Below are 15,149 nucleotides of genomic sequence, written 5' to 3'. Positions count from 1 at the left end.
GATTTGCGTGGAAATTTTGATTGATCGGAAAGTTGAGAAAAGTTTTTAATATTTACTACGAGTGATTTGATGTGCACTGATTTTTCTCGTTGAAAAACAAGTGAATGCAGTATCTAGAGAGAGTGGGGGAGAAAATTTTTGAAGAGAGAGAAAAATTCTAACAATAAAGAGACGTAAGATAAGAGAGGTTTAGGTTTAATATTTTGACATAATGACTGGAGTGACGTGGCTGAACGAGGACTCCTGGATCTTTTGATCTAATGGTCCTTATTCGCGGAAAAATATATATATATATATATATATATATATATATATATATATATATATATATATAGAGAGAGAGAGAGAGAGAGAGAGAGAGAGAGACAGACAGAGACAGAAACAGAGACAGAGACAGAGAGAGAGAGAGAGAGAGAGAGAGAGAGAGAGAGAGAGAGAGAGAGAGAGAGAGAAAAAACAGTTCTAGTAAGTCCACCAAAAAAATTGAGTCCATAAGTCCTTATCCAAGCCATTGGATCTTGGAAATGCATGGTTGAGATTGAAACACAAAAACACACTTAACACTAATTAATTACATTTTCTCTCTCTAGACTTAATTAAACATGCACTAATCTATTATTCTACCCACTTAAAACTAAACTTTTGTCTTTTTATGCTTTCAACTTCTTACAAAGCTTGTGACACTTTTACGAGTGTAACTTTAATATTCAATCGTGTAACTTATGTGTTTTACGAGTATAATTTTAATCCAAATTAGTGCAACTTTATACTAAAAAGTGATTTTGACGGATATTTTTTGACTTTTTGTAATTTTAAGACAAGTTTACGACATTTTAGACTTTTTTAGAGTATAACTTCTGTGTTTTACGAGTATAACTTTAATCAAAAATAGTGAAACTTTATACAGAGATTTTGAAGGATATTTTTTGACTTTTTGTAACTTTAAGACAAGTTTACGACATTTTAGACTTTTTTAGAGTATAACATCTGTGTTTTACGAGTATAACTCTAATAAAAAATAGTGCAACTTTATACTTAAAAGAGATTTTGACAGATATTTTTTGACTTTTTGTAATTTTAAGACAAGTTTACGACATTTCAGTATTTTTTAGAGTATAACTTCTGTGTTTTACGAGTATAACTTTAATCCAAAATAGTGCAACTTTATACTAAAAAGTGATTTTGAAATATATTTTTCTGACTTTTTGTAATTTTAAGACAAGTTTACGACATTTTAGTATTTTTTAGAGTACAACTTCTGTGTTTTACGAGTATAACTTTAATCAAAAATAGTGCAACATTATACTAAAAAAGACATTTTGACGGATATTTTTTTACTTTTTGTAATTTTAAGACAAGTTTACGACATTTCAGTATTTTTTAGAGTATAACTTCTATGTTTTACGAGTATAACTTTAATCCAAAATAGTGCAACTTTATACTAGACTTTTTGTAATTTTAAGACAAGTTTACGACATTTTAGTATTTTTTAGAGTATAACTTCTGTGTTTTACGAGTATAACTTTAACCAAATTTATGTAACTTTAGTATTTTTTGATAAATTAATGGAATTTATTTAATTTTGAGTCAAGTTTATATAGTATAGTCATATTGTAATTTTAGTCATTTTTGTATAACTTTTGTTCAAAATTCTGCAACTTTAGTCCAAATTTGTGTAACTTTAGTTAAAAATTACTTGGAATTTATTTAATCTTAATACAAGTTTATATAATTTGTCCTATGGTAACTTTAGTCATTTTTGTATAACTTTAATCCAAAATTGTATAACTTTAGTCCAAAATTGTGTATCTTTAGTCCAAAATCATGTAAATGTAGTCCAAAATTGTATAACAAGTTTATATAAGTTGCACATAATGCCATTGAAGTTGTGTACAATGGTCATTGAAGTTGCACATAATGTCATTCGAGTGCGCCTAATAGGCATTGGAGTTGCGCATAATAGGCATTGAAATTGCACATAATGCTACTAAAGTTGCGCATATTGGGCATTAAAGTTGCACATAATGGCACTGAAGTTGCGGATATTGGGCATTGAAGTTGCACATAATGCCATTAAAATTACACATAATGCCATTGAAGTAGCATAATGTGCAAATTTTGTAGATCTAAGAACACTAGATCTAAAAATATATACAACAAGACAAATTTAAACAATAAGAGATTTGAAAACTATAAAACAAAACTATATTTGAAATACAAAAGAAAGGAAATCTAAAAAAAATTACCAAAAAGATCTTAAACAACTGTACTTCGTCAATAAATACGATATTTGAGAAAATAAATACTAAGACGAGATTTAAAATACGAAATTTAGTACTAAAATGAGAAAATAAATACTAAAACAAGAAAATAAAATAAAAATAAACAAATTGAGTTATATAAAATAAACCGATAACTTTTGTATTTTATGAGTGTAACTTCAGTCCATAATGGTATAACTTTTATCCTAAATAGTGAAACTTCATATTAATAACACCAAATCTATTTGATAGATCTAACATTTATTAAATCAAAGGTCTAAAAAAATATATAACAAGACGAATTAACAAGACGAGATTTGAGAAAATAAATAATAAGACGAGATTTAAAATACGAAATCTGAAGTTACATATAATGGCTATTGAAGTTGCCCATAATGTCACTGAAGTTATAAGTTTAAATACTAAATCTGGAAAAAAAAAAACTATATAACAAAACATATTTTAACAAGACGAGATTAGAAAAAATATAAAATAGACGATATTTGAAATAAAAAAAAAAAACAAAGAGGAGGAAGTAGATCTGAAAACAAACATATATTAAGACATGATTTTAAATAAGCAAATCTTTAAAAAAAAATCAAAAGAAGAACAAGCAACATACACGGTACACCCACTATTTCAAACCAAAAAAAAAGTGAATAAAAACCAAACAGATCTCTTCCTCCCTCACCACGACCCACAGACCTCCTCCACCGCCAGACCCATCAAACCCGACACACCCGCCTCACCAAACCACACTACCCCTAACCTCGACAACCTCACTACCCCTAACCTCGACAACCTCACGCAACAACCCCGACCTCGACAACCTCCCCAAAAACCTCACCACCACCAGACCTCGTGTCCTCTTTCCCCGACAATCGCACGCAACCCAAAACGCAACAACCCCGACACTAGAACAACCCCGACACCAGCCACCAACACCGGCCTTCCACCAGCCGTCGACCACCATACCTAGTTTTTGGTTTTTTTTTATTATTTCAGATCTCCCTTTGTTGTCGATGAAGGTGTTAGTCGGGGTAATCTTTTTTTTTTCCAGATTTGGTGGTTATTTTTTATTGGTGGTGGTAGATTTTTTCAGATCTGGAATTGTTTTGTAGTGGTGATGTCGTGGAGGTTATGGTGAAAGGAGAGTGGTGGTGGTGGTAGGCTGGTCGTGGTAGGGATGGAATGATGGTGGTGTTGGTGAACTGGGGTGTGTGAGACGGGATAAGAGCGGGAAGAAGAGAGGTTGGGAGTGAAGAAAGAGAGAGGAAGGAGAAGGGAACGAATGAGAGATGTGAGAATGGACAGAGAAGTGAAATATAGAGTGTGTGAGGGATTCTGAGTAATGAGTGAAGGGAGTGATTATTTAGGCGGGTTTAGTGAATAATTAGGGTGGGTAGAGAGAGAGAGAGAGAGTAATTAAACACCATTTTTTGCTTTGATCTCATCCATTCAATCTCAACATCTAAGGGCCTCTAAGAGGACTTATGGACTCACTACTAAAGGGTTGACTTATGAGATCACATCTCTCTCTCTCTCTCTCTCTCTCTCTCTCTCTCTCTCTCTATATATATATATATATATATATATATATATATATATATATATATATATATATATACATTATCTTTTTGAGGATTGAGGATTTCATTACAATATCACAAAGTTGTTCAATACAATATCACAAAAGTTATTCGAAATAATATCACACGAAAAAAAATTTTACAAAAAAAAATATTTATTTTTTTTTCAAAAAAATTTTTTTTTTGGACAAGTCTAATTTTTTCGTGATATTGTATTGAAGAACCCGTGATATTGTATTCACTAATCCTCAATCCTCAAATATTTAGGAGTTCTCACCGGATCCCGACTCTATATATATATATACATATATATATATACATATATATATATATATATATATATATATATATATATATATATATATATATATATATATATATATATATATATATATTTATATATATATATATATATATATATATATATAGGGCCAGGATCCGGTGAGAACCACTAACATAATGAGAACAGTGACAACCCTCTCTAAATCTCCACCAAAACTTGTTTCGAAAGTTTTGATAGATTATTTAGCATTAGTTTACTTTATTCAAACATATTCTTTAGTATAACTACACAAAATTTATCGATTTTATTAACAAAATATAAACTTAATAAACAAAAATACAATTAGATATATTAAAACGGTTATAAATGCACGAAAACGAATTCTAGGTGCATGAAAAATATTACATGCATGAAAATGATTACTAGATGCATGAAAATAACGGGTTCTAGATGCACGAAAACGAGTTCTAGGTGCATGAAAATTGTTAGATACTTGAAAATGAGTAATAAGTGCATGAAAATTAGTAAAACGTATTTCGCCTCGATTTCCGTCAATAATTTAATACTTTTTGGATCAAGAAATATGTTTTCTAGCCATAAAATTCTATGCTGAATCCAAATATGTCATTATTTTTCTTAAAAACATTCCGTAAGGTGGAGTTCTCATGGTTCTCATTATATTGTTGGTTCTTACTGGATCCCAAATCTATGTATATATATATGTGTATATATATATATATATATATATATATATATATATATATATATATATATATATATATATATAGGATCATGTAAGTCCACCTTCTAAGTGTGAGTTCACAAGTCTTCATCCAAGCCATTGGATGGGGAAGATGGTTGGCTAAGATCAAAAGCAAAAAAGGATAATTAATGAGCTAATTTAACCACCTCTCTCACTCACTCACTCTCTCTCTCTCTCTCTCTCTCTCTCTCTCTCTCTCTCTCTCTCTCTCTCTCTCTCTCTACCCACACTAATTAACAACAACATCTTAATTAACCACTAATTTAATACATATACTTTTCCACTCACCCATTTCTCTTTCATCTCACATAATTTCAATCCTCTCATCTCTCTAAAACTCAAATCTCTCAAAAAAACCAAATAAATCAAAATCCCTAAAAACCAAATAAATCAAAATTTCAAAAACCAAATAAATCAAAATTTCAAAAAACCAAATAAATCAAAATTCCAAAAAATCAAATAAATCTCCTCTTCCACACTCACCAACCCACCACCATCTCTACATTCGACGGCCACCACCCTCATTCACCCCACACGGCCACCTCCCCTCGCCACCACAACCAACACACCTCCACTCCTCCACTGCACTCATCGACGCCGACACCTCCAAAGATGGCTACCGGACCTTTTTTTTTTTAAGTTTCAGATCTGGTTGTTTGTATTCTTCGAATTTTTTTAACTTAAATCTCTTGTAGTTTTATCTTGTTACATGTATTTTTTTTATATATTTTCTTTTCCTTTAAATCTTTGTAGTTTTATCTTGTTACATGTATTTTTTGTTTATATTTTTTTTCTGATTTTTTTTATATTTTTTATTCTCAAATCTTGTTTATATTTTTTTGTCTTGTTACATGCAATTTTTTTTTTCAGGTGTTAGTATGACATTAGATATATTTTTAAAATTTTAGATCTAGGGTTTTAAAAAGAAATTGTGATTTTTGTTTTAGATTTATTTTTTGAAATGAAATTATGATTTAGTTTTTAGATCTAGTTATGAAAAAGTGAGTTTTGAAAAATTAAACATAGATCTAATTTTTTTTTTCTAGATTTCTCTTTATTTGTTTATTTTTATCTTCATGTAAAGTTAATATTACACTTATCTCTATTAAAGTTACACTTATCTCTATTAAAATTACACTTATGTTTATTAAAATTACACTTATCTTTTTCTTTATTAATGTTACCGCTTTCTCCATTGAAGTTACAGTTTTCTCTATTAAAGTTACACTTATTTCGGTTAAAGTTACATTTTTCTCTATTAAAGTTACCCTTATTTTTATTGAAGTTACACTTATCTTTATCCTTATTAAAGTTACAGTTTTCTCAATTAAACTTACATTTTTCTCTATTAAAATTACACTTATGTCTATTAAAGTTACATTTTTCTCTATTATTAAAGTTTCAGTTTTCTCTACTAAAGTTACACTTTTTTCTATTAAAGTTACACTTTTCTTTGTTAAAGTTACATTTTTCTCTATTATTAAAGTTGCACTTATCTTTATTAAAGTTACAGTTTTCTCTATTAAAGTTACATTTTTCTCTATTAAAGTTATAATTCTTCCTGTTAAAGTTACGCTTTTCTCTTTTAAAGTTACACTTTTCTCCATTAAAGTTATACTTATCTCTGTTAAGGTTACCTTCTCAATGACTAAAGTTATACTCCAATGGACTAAAGTTACATTTTTAATATGGACTAAAGTTACATTCTCAATGGACTAAAATTACACTCTCAAAGGATTAAAGTTACACTCTCACTGGACTAAAGTTACACTTTTTATATGGACTAAAGATACACTCTCAATGGACTAGGTTATACTCTCATTGGACTAAAGTTAAACTTTCGATGGACTAAAGTTACACTTATAAAAATATAAAGTTACACTTTTTGTTGTTAAAATTACACTCGTAAAAGACTAAAGTTACAATAAGTTATGATAAAATTACAAAAATTCAAAATATTATTCGTCAAAATCACTCGAAAAAGAGTAAAGTTAAACTCGTAAAAACGCAAAATTGTCGTAAACTTTCTTGAAAATTACAAATTTCAAAATAATATCCGTCAAAACCGCTTCGTAGATACATAGATATAGCTGGCTACTGTGGATAATCTCAAGACTAGGGGGTTCCAGTTGGCAAATCGCTGTGTTTTCTGTGAAAAATAAGAGGAGTCTCATGCTCATTTGTTTTTCAATTGCTCTTATACTGCTAATACTTGGTCTGCAATGCTAGCCTGGATGGGGTTGCAAAGGTCAGGAAACAATCTTATAAAGGAATGGTCTACCATACATGCTCCTCTTACTGCAGGTTGGAGACGAGACTGGTTTTTCATTGCATTAGCTGCAGTTGTTTACCAGATTTGGCAGGAACGGAATGGCCGAATTTTCAGGCAGCACAGCAATAGTTTAGAAGTGGTTATAAGAAGGATTAAGTACATAGTGGCTATTAGCCTGCTCATGAAATCGTATAAGGTGGATCAAAGCCATATTCTTCTAAGTATAAGCAGCTAAGTAGCTAGTGTTGGCTAATTTTTAGTGGCCATCTCTTGTTGTATTTCCTATTGGATATAGCTTTTGAAAAATGTAATTTCTTTACACTATTGAAATGAAATGATAATTTTTTGCAAAAAAAAAAAAAAAAAAAAACCCGCTTCGTAGTTTAAAGTTACACTTTTTTCTGTTAATGTTACACTCTAAAAATACTAAAATGTCGTAAAGTCGTCTCAAAATTACAAAAAACAAAATAAAATACGTCATAACCGCTTTTTTTTTTTGTTAAAGTTACACTTTCTTTTGTTAGAATTACACTCGTAAAATTTGTATAAACTTTGAAGCATAAGAAAACTAAGGGATTGTTTGGTTACCTTCCAAATTCATGTGAATTGGAAGTTCCTAGGAAGTGCAAAAATGAGGTCTTGTTTGGTTACTCAATTCATGGGAAGTTGAAGTTCCTATGGAACTCCAATTCCTACATCATGTAGGAAGTCCATTACCTAGCCCCCCCTTGGTAAGTAGAACTTCCTACATGAATTAAATTCCCATATCCCAACCAAACAACTTTTTTTGCAATTCACATGAATTGCAAAATCATATGAATTTTATTTCATGGGAACTTCATCTTCCCATTGTCAACCAAACAACCCCAAAAGATAATGTTAAGTGTGTATGAGAATGTATTAGTGAATGTATAATTAAAGGTAGAGAGAGAAAGTGAGATTAATTAGAGCATAAGAAACTCATTAGTGTTAAGTGTATTTATTGTCTTCAATCTCAATCATCCATATGGGAAGATCTAGTGGTTGAAGATAGGACGTAAGGACTCAAAAAATATGGAGGACTCATAAGAACCCCACTCTATATATGTGTGTGTGTGTGTGTGTGTGTGTGTGTGTGTGTGTGTGTGTGTGTGTGTGTGTGTGTGTGTGTGTGTGTGTGTGTGTGTGTGTGTGTGTGTGTGTGTGTGTGTGTGTGTGTGTGTGTGTGTGTGTGTGTGTGTGTGTGTGAATAGGATCATGTGAGTATGACTCATATATTTGAGGATTGAGGATTAATACTATCATAGGTATTTAGGGCGGAATAAATAAGGGCAAATTAGTAATTTTCTGAAACACTATATAAGCTTCTTTTTCTCAGCCAAAACCGTTATTTCCTCAGAAATCTGCTTCTCCCTCTAACTTCTCTCTACTGTACCATGTTTTTCCATTGTTGAGGTCGGGCACCCTATAACTTAGGCGTGATCTTAGTTTTTTCTTCTCATTCTTATCAATTATCATACTATTCCAATCATATTCGTGTGCTCAGGTACGTTATTGTTGTTAATTTCATCTTTTATGTTCTCTTTAATTTGTAATTTCAGTTTTGAATAACATATTTTTCCTTTTTTCGTACCTATGTTTCGAGTTAGTTGTCATCTTACTGCGTTTCTTCTGCTTTTGTTTCTATACTTTCAATTTCATCTTGCCTTATTTCTTATTTTCAATTTAATTTTGTGTTTCCCTAAATTCGCTACGTTTTTGTTGTATTTCTAGGTTTTCTGCTCGAATTTCTGCTTATTCAATCATCATCCCGATGTCTGGTACGTTATTGTTCTTAATTTCAGCGTTATTTTCTCTTTATTTTGTACTTTCAGCTTTCAATCACTTGTTCTTTAATTGTTTGCCAAATATTCCCACTTATTAGTCATCTTTATTTCCGTTCTTATAATTATTGTACCTAAAAATATTTTATGTGCATTTAAATTCTTATTTCATGTTTACCGTTTTTGTTTGACCTATATTAAGTTGGCATATTGATATTCTTACAAAATATGATTGTTGTGATATGAATTGTCTAATTTAGTAAAAGCTGATGGGTGTGATATGCATTTAGTCTCATTTTGTGCCTTACAGCAAGTGTGTTTTTGTTTTACACAATGTGTAATATTGTTTTCCAGAATTCTTGATATTGTTTATGGGGATATGTAACATTGTTCAGTCACCTGTGTGATATTGTTTTTTCAACACCATGTGTGATATTGTTTACAGAATATATGATATTGTTTTCCTGAATTTGTGATATTGTTCAGACACCTATGTGATATTTATTTCCTTCATATTTGTTAAACTTTTTCTTGTTTGTTTACATTGTACTTTTCTTGCCAGATCCTACAAGTACTGTAACTTCTTCTTCCTGTAACGATATTCATGTGTCTACAATTATCTCTAAGGATGGTAACGATATTCTTGAGTCTTCAATTACTTCTACTGCACACATTGAACCACCTGATTGATCTAGCTCTACTCCACATGTTGAACAACATTCTGTTCCTTCTCGTGTGCATCAACTACTTTTGGACTCCACACCTGGTGGTAGTGAATTGTGGACAAGGAAAGTTGCACTTGAGTTTAAACCTCATATTGGACAGTTTTTTGGGACCTTGGAAGAAGTTATTTGTTTTGATGGTGTGTATGCAGAAGCATGTGGTTTTGAACCTAGGAAGTGTTCCCAAAAAAGGTCTGTGGTGATGTGCAGTATAAATTTTTTGTTTGTAATCGTGAAGGTTTTAGAGATCGTAAGAGGAAGGCTATTGTTTTAGATAGTGGAGAGGAGCAGGCAACTCCCAAGCCATTTGATATTAGGAACACTAACTAACTAGGATTGGTTGTACTTCTATGATTGAGTTTCGCTATAATGGGGATGGGTATGTTGTTTTCCAGTTTCGTGAGTGGCATAATCACCGTCTTTTTTCACTTAGAAATCAACGATTTCAAAAAAAACACATGCACCTCCATCTTTACCATTAAAATACAATTATTGATCATTCAAGGGTTAATCAAGTCCCAACAATGGCATTTAGAAATGTCAAGGAATATGTAGATGGCTATGAGAATGTTGGAGCTCAACTTGTTGATTTTAAGAATTTTGGAAGAGATATCAAATGTTTCATAGGAGACCGGGATGCTCAACTGTTTGTTAACCATTTCGAGGATAAACGTGATACCAATGAAGGTTTTTACTTTGCGTATAAGGTGGATTCTAGGAAATGTTTGGTTCGTGCGTTTTGGTGTGATGCAGAGTCTTGTAGAAACTATGCTTTGTTTGGTGATTACATCACTTATGATCCAACTTACAGTATGAATAAGTATTGTATGGTTTTTACTCCTTTTACTGGGGTGGACCACCACAAAAGGTCAGTTACTTTTGCTGTTGCCTTGCCATTTCATGAGGATGAAGATTCGTTCAAGTGGGTCTTTGAAAAGTTCCTAGATGCTATGGGTCAGCGAGAGCCACACTGTATAATAACTGATCAATGTGCTGGAATAAAGTAGGGTTTGCGTGCTATTTTCAAACATGTTAGGCGCAGATATTACATGTGGTATATCATGCAAAAGCTTACTGATAAGGTTGGGCCTGCAATATCGAAAGAGACTGATTTTGTCAACCGTTTGAATGCTATTGTTTGGGATGCTGAGTTAGAACCTCTGAAATTTGAAGAAAAGTGGTCTCACTTGGTTAATGAGCATAATCTTGAAAGTAATTCCTGGTTGTCAACCATGTTTAGAAAAAGGAGAAAATGGATCCCAACTTTTTTTCGTGATGTTCCTATAGGTTGTCTATTAAGAAATAAGAACAACTCAATGATCTGAGAGTCAGAATAATTTTTTCAAGCGTTTTGAAAATGCACATGGTACACTTGTTGAATTCTGGATGCGGTTTTAAAGCGTCATTGATGTACAGCGCCATACTCAAAAGCAACTTGATAAAGACGATAATTGTACTCTTCCACAATTATCAACTTCTCTTAAGTTGGAATCTCATGCTTCCAAGGTTTATACACATTCTACTTTCGTAGATTTTCAACTAGAAGCTACTGCTTATATTTGTTCCCTTAGTGTTGGTGGCTTCACACCACCTGCCAACAATATAGAGGTAATTGGTATAGCCGATGCTAGAACGCAGAAGACCTATCAAGTCGTCTACAATTCTACAAACAATGATCCTGAATGTTCTTGCAAGTTGTTCAACAGAAAGGGTATTATTTGTAGACACATTATCTAGGTTTACTCTGGAAAACAAGTACACACTTTGCCTGATAAGTACATCCTTATGCAGTGGACCAAGAATGCACACAAGATTTAAGAAAGCTGGAGATGTGCAAGTTATGGTCAGAGTTCTACGCGACTATCAGTGTGCTCAAGAATGTGCCTACCAATGAGATCACTGATCTTGTTGACACACTGAAGCAATTTAGGGTGAAACTCAATCCGCAATCAGAGCCAATGACCAAAGAGCAGGAGTTGGAGATTCTTCTTGGATGCAGTTCCTCAACTGAGGTGAGGATTCTACCACCTCGTCAGGCAAAGAACAAGGGTAGTGGGAAGAGAATGATCTCCAAAAAGCAACAATGCATAGCTAAAGTGGAGAAGCCTAAAAGGCTTTGCCGTAATTGCAAACAAATGGCTCACCGTGATAAGCGTAACTGTCCTAATGCTTTTGTACCGATGCTGACAATAAGGTATGCTCACCATGACAAGTCTGTGTATGAAACTTTATATATGGTCTATGGTCACGAGTCAGAAACAATATCACACGTTATTTTTTATATTATCACACCTTATACTAAACAGTATCACTATTTGAGGATAACAGAATGTGATATTGTTTGTAATGGCTACGAGACAGAAACAATATCATATGTTATTAGAAATAATATCACTCCTTATATAAAACAATATCATTGTTTCAACTTTTTATAATATTTTCCTGGGGAGTTTTAGAAACAATACCACACGTTATTAGAAATAATATCACATCTTATACTAAACAGTATCACTATTTGAGGATAACAGAATGTGATATTGTTTGTAATGGCTGCGAGACGGAAACAATATCATACGTTATTAGAAATAATATCACTCCTTATATAAAACAATATCACTGTTTCACCTTATTTTTGTATTTTTCAGAGGAGTACAGATGAGGATGCTGCTGATGATGGTTGATCGGTCGAAGGATTTTTTGTTGATGGCGCTCATTAATTATAGCAGCAGCAAATAGACGACATACTTTATTACTAGTATATTAATATACACCACAAACTTCATTATTAGAGTATAGATTATACGCTATTTTATATAGAATATACTCGGGTATAATATTGGATCATTTTATTCATCTCAGTTGTCTTATTTTTGTATTTTTTGTGATACTTAGAAACAATATCACACCTTATATTTAAAAATTTCACATCTTATTCTAAACAGTATCACTACGTCAGAAGTACTTTACATGCTTCTTGTTTTAAAATTTTCACATCTTGTTTTTTGTGTGCTGTCAAAATACATCACACCCAGTGTATACAAATATCACAAACTGTGAAACAATATCACAAACATCAAATTAAAATTTGGCAGTTCATAATAAACAATATCACATTTTTTAAAACCATCATTATTGTTATTTACATTTATTATGCTTCTGTTGTCTTTGTAACACAATATCAACCTGTGTACACAACAATATCACAACATTCTAAAAACAATAGCAAAGTCAGATTTAAAAATCCATATCCAATGTGTGATATTGTTTAGCAAACTGTGTGATATTATTTAGCAAACTGTGTGATATTGAGAAGCAATATCACAACAATTATAGCACAATATCACACCACACTTGAAAAAATATCACACTTTATCAAGAGTTATATCAGATCCAAAAGAGCCATCACTACTTCTTTACCATTATAAAAATTTACCATTAGATTCCTTGTCCTACTAACATTACATTCCATTTAGTTTAATTACAACTTTGTGGTTAGAAATCTAGTAGTCCTAATTCCTTCTTCTACCTCTACCTCGGTTCTTAGGATTTGCAACGGTCTTTACCCTACCACGTTTGTATGTTATTGTGGGCTCGTTTCTACCATCTTCACCATCTTTTCCGGAATCAGCTCCTCTGTAAAGCAAATACATAATAACAGTCAATTATTATTTCTGGACACCTTTTTTTTGTACAACAATAATTATAGTCAGTCCTAATTGCTTAATACCTTTTTGTATAAAAAACTGTAAATACCTTGGTTTTTACCTTTTCCTAGGTGATTGCCGAAGAATTGGCAATTCTGTGTTAATAATCGGTATCTTAGTACAATCCTTCTTTGTTGTTTCCGGAACATCTTCTTTATTTGCCTCCTGGTCAACAACATCAGCCTTCTCTTTTGTCTGAACTTCTACCTTTGGTACTTCCTCCTTTTGCTTCCCCTTCACATTTTCGTTGTTCTTCCTCTTTTGCTTTAATGTCTTCCGAAGTTCCTCCTTTCCAGTTGAAAATTCTTTTACCTTTTCGGTCAAAGGTGTCATGTTCTCATTTATGTCAGCTAAAAGCAATGCTGCTGCCATTTCTAGCCAGTAGTATCGCTAATACACTTTCTGGTTCAAGTCGGCTTCAAACATTACACCCTCATATCGTATCATGTGCATCATTAAGAAGTTTCCAGACTCAGTATTGTTCATCTCTGTCTTTTGCCAAGGGAAGTTGATGTTGATAATATCAAACGTTATTATATCATCCGCTCTTTCAACATTCTTCTTTGCTAGGTAGTCACTCATGTGCTCAGCCTACAATATTAAGCTTAACCATTAGTGATAATTTCACAAACACTGAAATCCTTTATTTAAATGTTAATATACACCAATAATTTAAAGAAATATCAATTAATCATACCACCAAATCTGCAACTTTGTGTATTTGTGTTTGCTCCCAGGTTGGCGTACTCTGTGTTGTCCAGCACTTCTACTGTTTCGGTTTTGAAATTTATACAAACACAGAAATAATGTTCTTTCCATACCAATGGAATAAAAACCAGATCTCCTTCCAGGTTACAGGGAACTATGTTTCTTGTAATAAATTCGTCCCATTCTTCAAACATCTTTTCTTTAATCAATTCCCTGTCTCCAGTTCATTCGGTTTTTATTTCCTGTTGTGTATATATATGTTAAAAGTCCTATTTTGTTTTAAAGAGTTATTACATTTAATCAAACTAAATTGAGACCTTACCATGTGTCGAATCCTAAAAAACGTTAAACTTGTTTCACATTTTTCTGTGTGCTCAATCTGGTTCAGAATTAGCGACCAGCATTTAATCACATTGCTACGGACGTGCACATTTGGAAGCAACGATAATATATCGTGTTTGACAAGATATTGATCATTACTGAATTTGGCAACCACCTCACTGCTCTGAACATTAATACAAAACAAATTAAAATAGTGCAAATAATATCACACTACTCTAAAAATAATATCACACCTTTAAAGAAACAGTATCACAAAAAATAGCAGTTCTGATATATTCATATATTTTTAAAGAACCATACTCTAATGGGAAACTGTGGTCGTCCAATAGGTAGTAGTCAAGCACTTGTTTCCTCATGGTCAACATCTTTGCACACAGTGATTTGTTAGCCTTCATAAACCTTGAGACGACCTCCAACTTAGCATCTGCCACACCACAATTGTACGTGCTTCCAAGGCCATCTGATTTCCCCCTCCTACCGCTTCCCACGACACTGGCAGAACCATCTTCTACCATAGCTAGAAAAATATATATTGTTGTTATTGAATACATAATGAGTATATATAATGAAAATAAGTCAGTGCTCAAGAAAATTACCTTTTATTTTTGATACACGAGTCTTAACATTCTTTTTCCCAGGTTTCCCTCTCTTGTTTTTGCTTACTGCTTTCCTTTTCGTCAGCAATTTAGGTAACAATGTTCCT

The 15,149-nt window shown here is 32.3% G+C and overlaps 1 protein-coding gene across 1 annotated transcript; it reads left to right on the top strand.

The window, feature by feature from the left end:
- Positions 1-10,753: 10,753 nt before the first annotated feature.
- On the top strand, positions 10,754-12,373 carry LOC141640026 (uncharacterized). Its single transcript, XM_074448987.1, has 4 exons — positions 10,754-10,882; positions 11,109-11,403; positions 11,484-11,929; positions 12,338-12,373. Exons 1-4 carry the CDS (start codon positions 10,754-10,756, stop codon positions 12,371-12,373), a joined length of 906 nt encoding a protein of 301 aa, XP_074305088.1.
- The last annotated feature ends 2,776 nt before the right edge of the window (positions 12,374-15,149 follow it).

The sequence above is a fragment of the Silene latifolia genome, unplaced genomic scaffold (assembly GCF_048544455.1).
Source record: "Silene latifolia isolate original U9 population unplaced genomic scaffold, ASM4854445v1 scaffold_70, whole genome shotgun sequence".
Taxonomy (NCBI): Eukaryota; Viridiplantae; Streptophyta; class Magnoliopsida; order Caryophyllales; family Caryophyllaceae; genus Silene; species Silene latifolia.
This window is presented reverse-complemented; position numbering and strand designations above follow the sequence as displayed.

Bases quoted from the DNA above. Each gene is read 5' to 3' on its own strand.
- LOC141640026 (XM_074448987.1), top strand. From the start codon at position 10,754: ATGCAAAAGCTTACTGATAAGGTTGGGCCTGCAATATCGAAAGAGACT. The intron at 11,404-11,483 runs GTATTATTTGTA...ATCCTTATGCAG, and splicing joins CAAGTTGTTCAACAGAAAGG to TGGACCAAGAATGCACACAA. The intron at 11,930-12,337 runs GTCTATGGTCAC...TGTATTTTTCAG, and splicing joins TGTATGAAACTTTATATATG to AGGAGTACAGATGAGGATGC.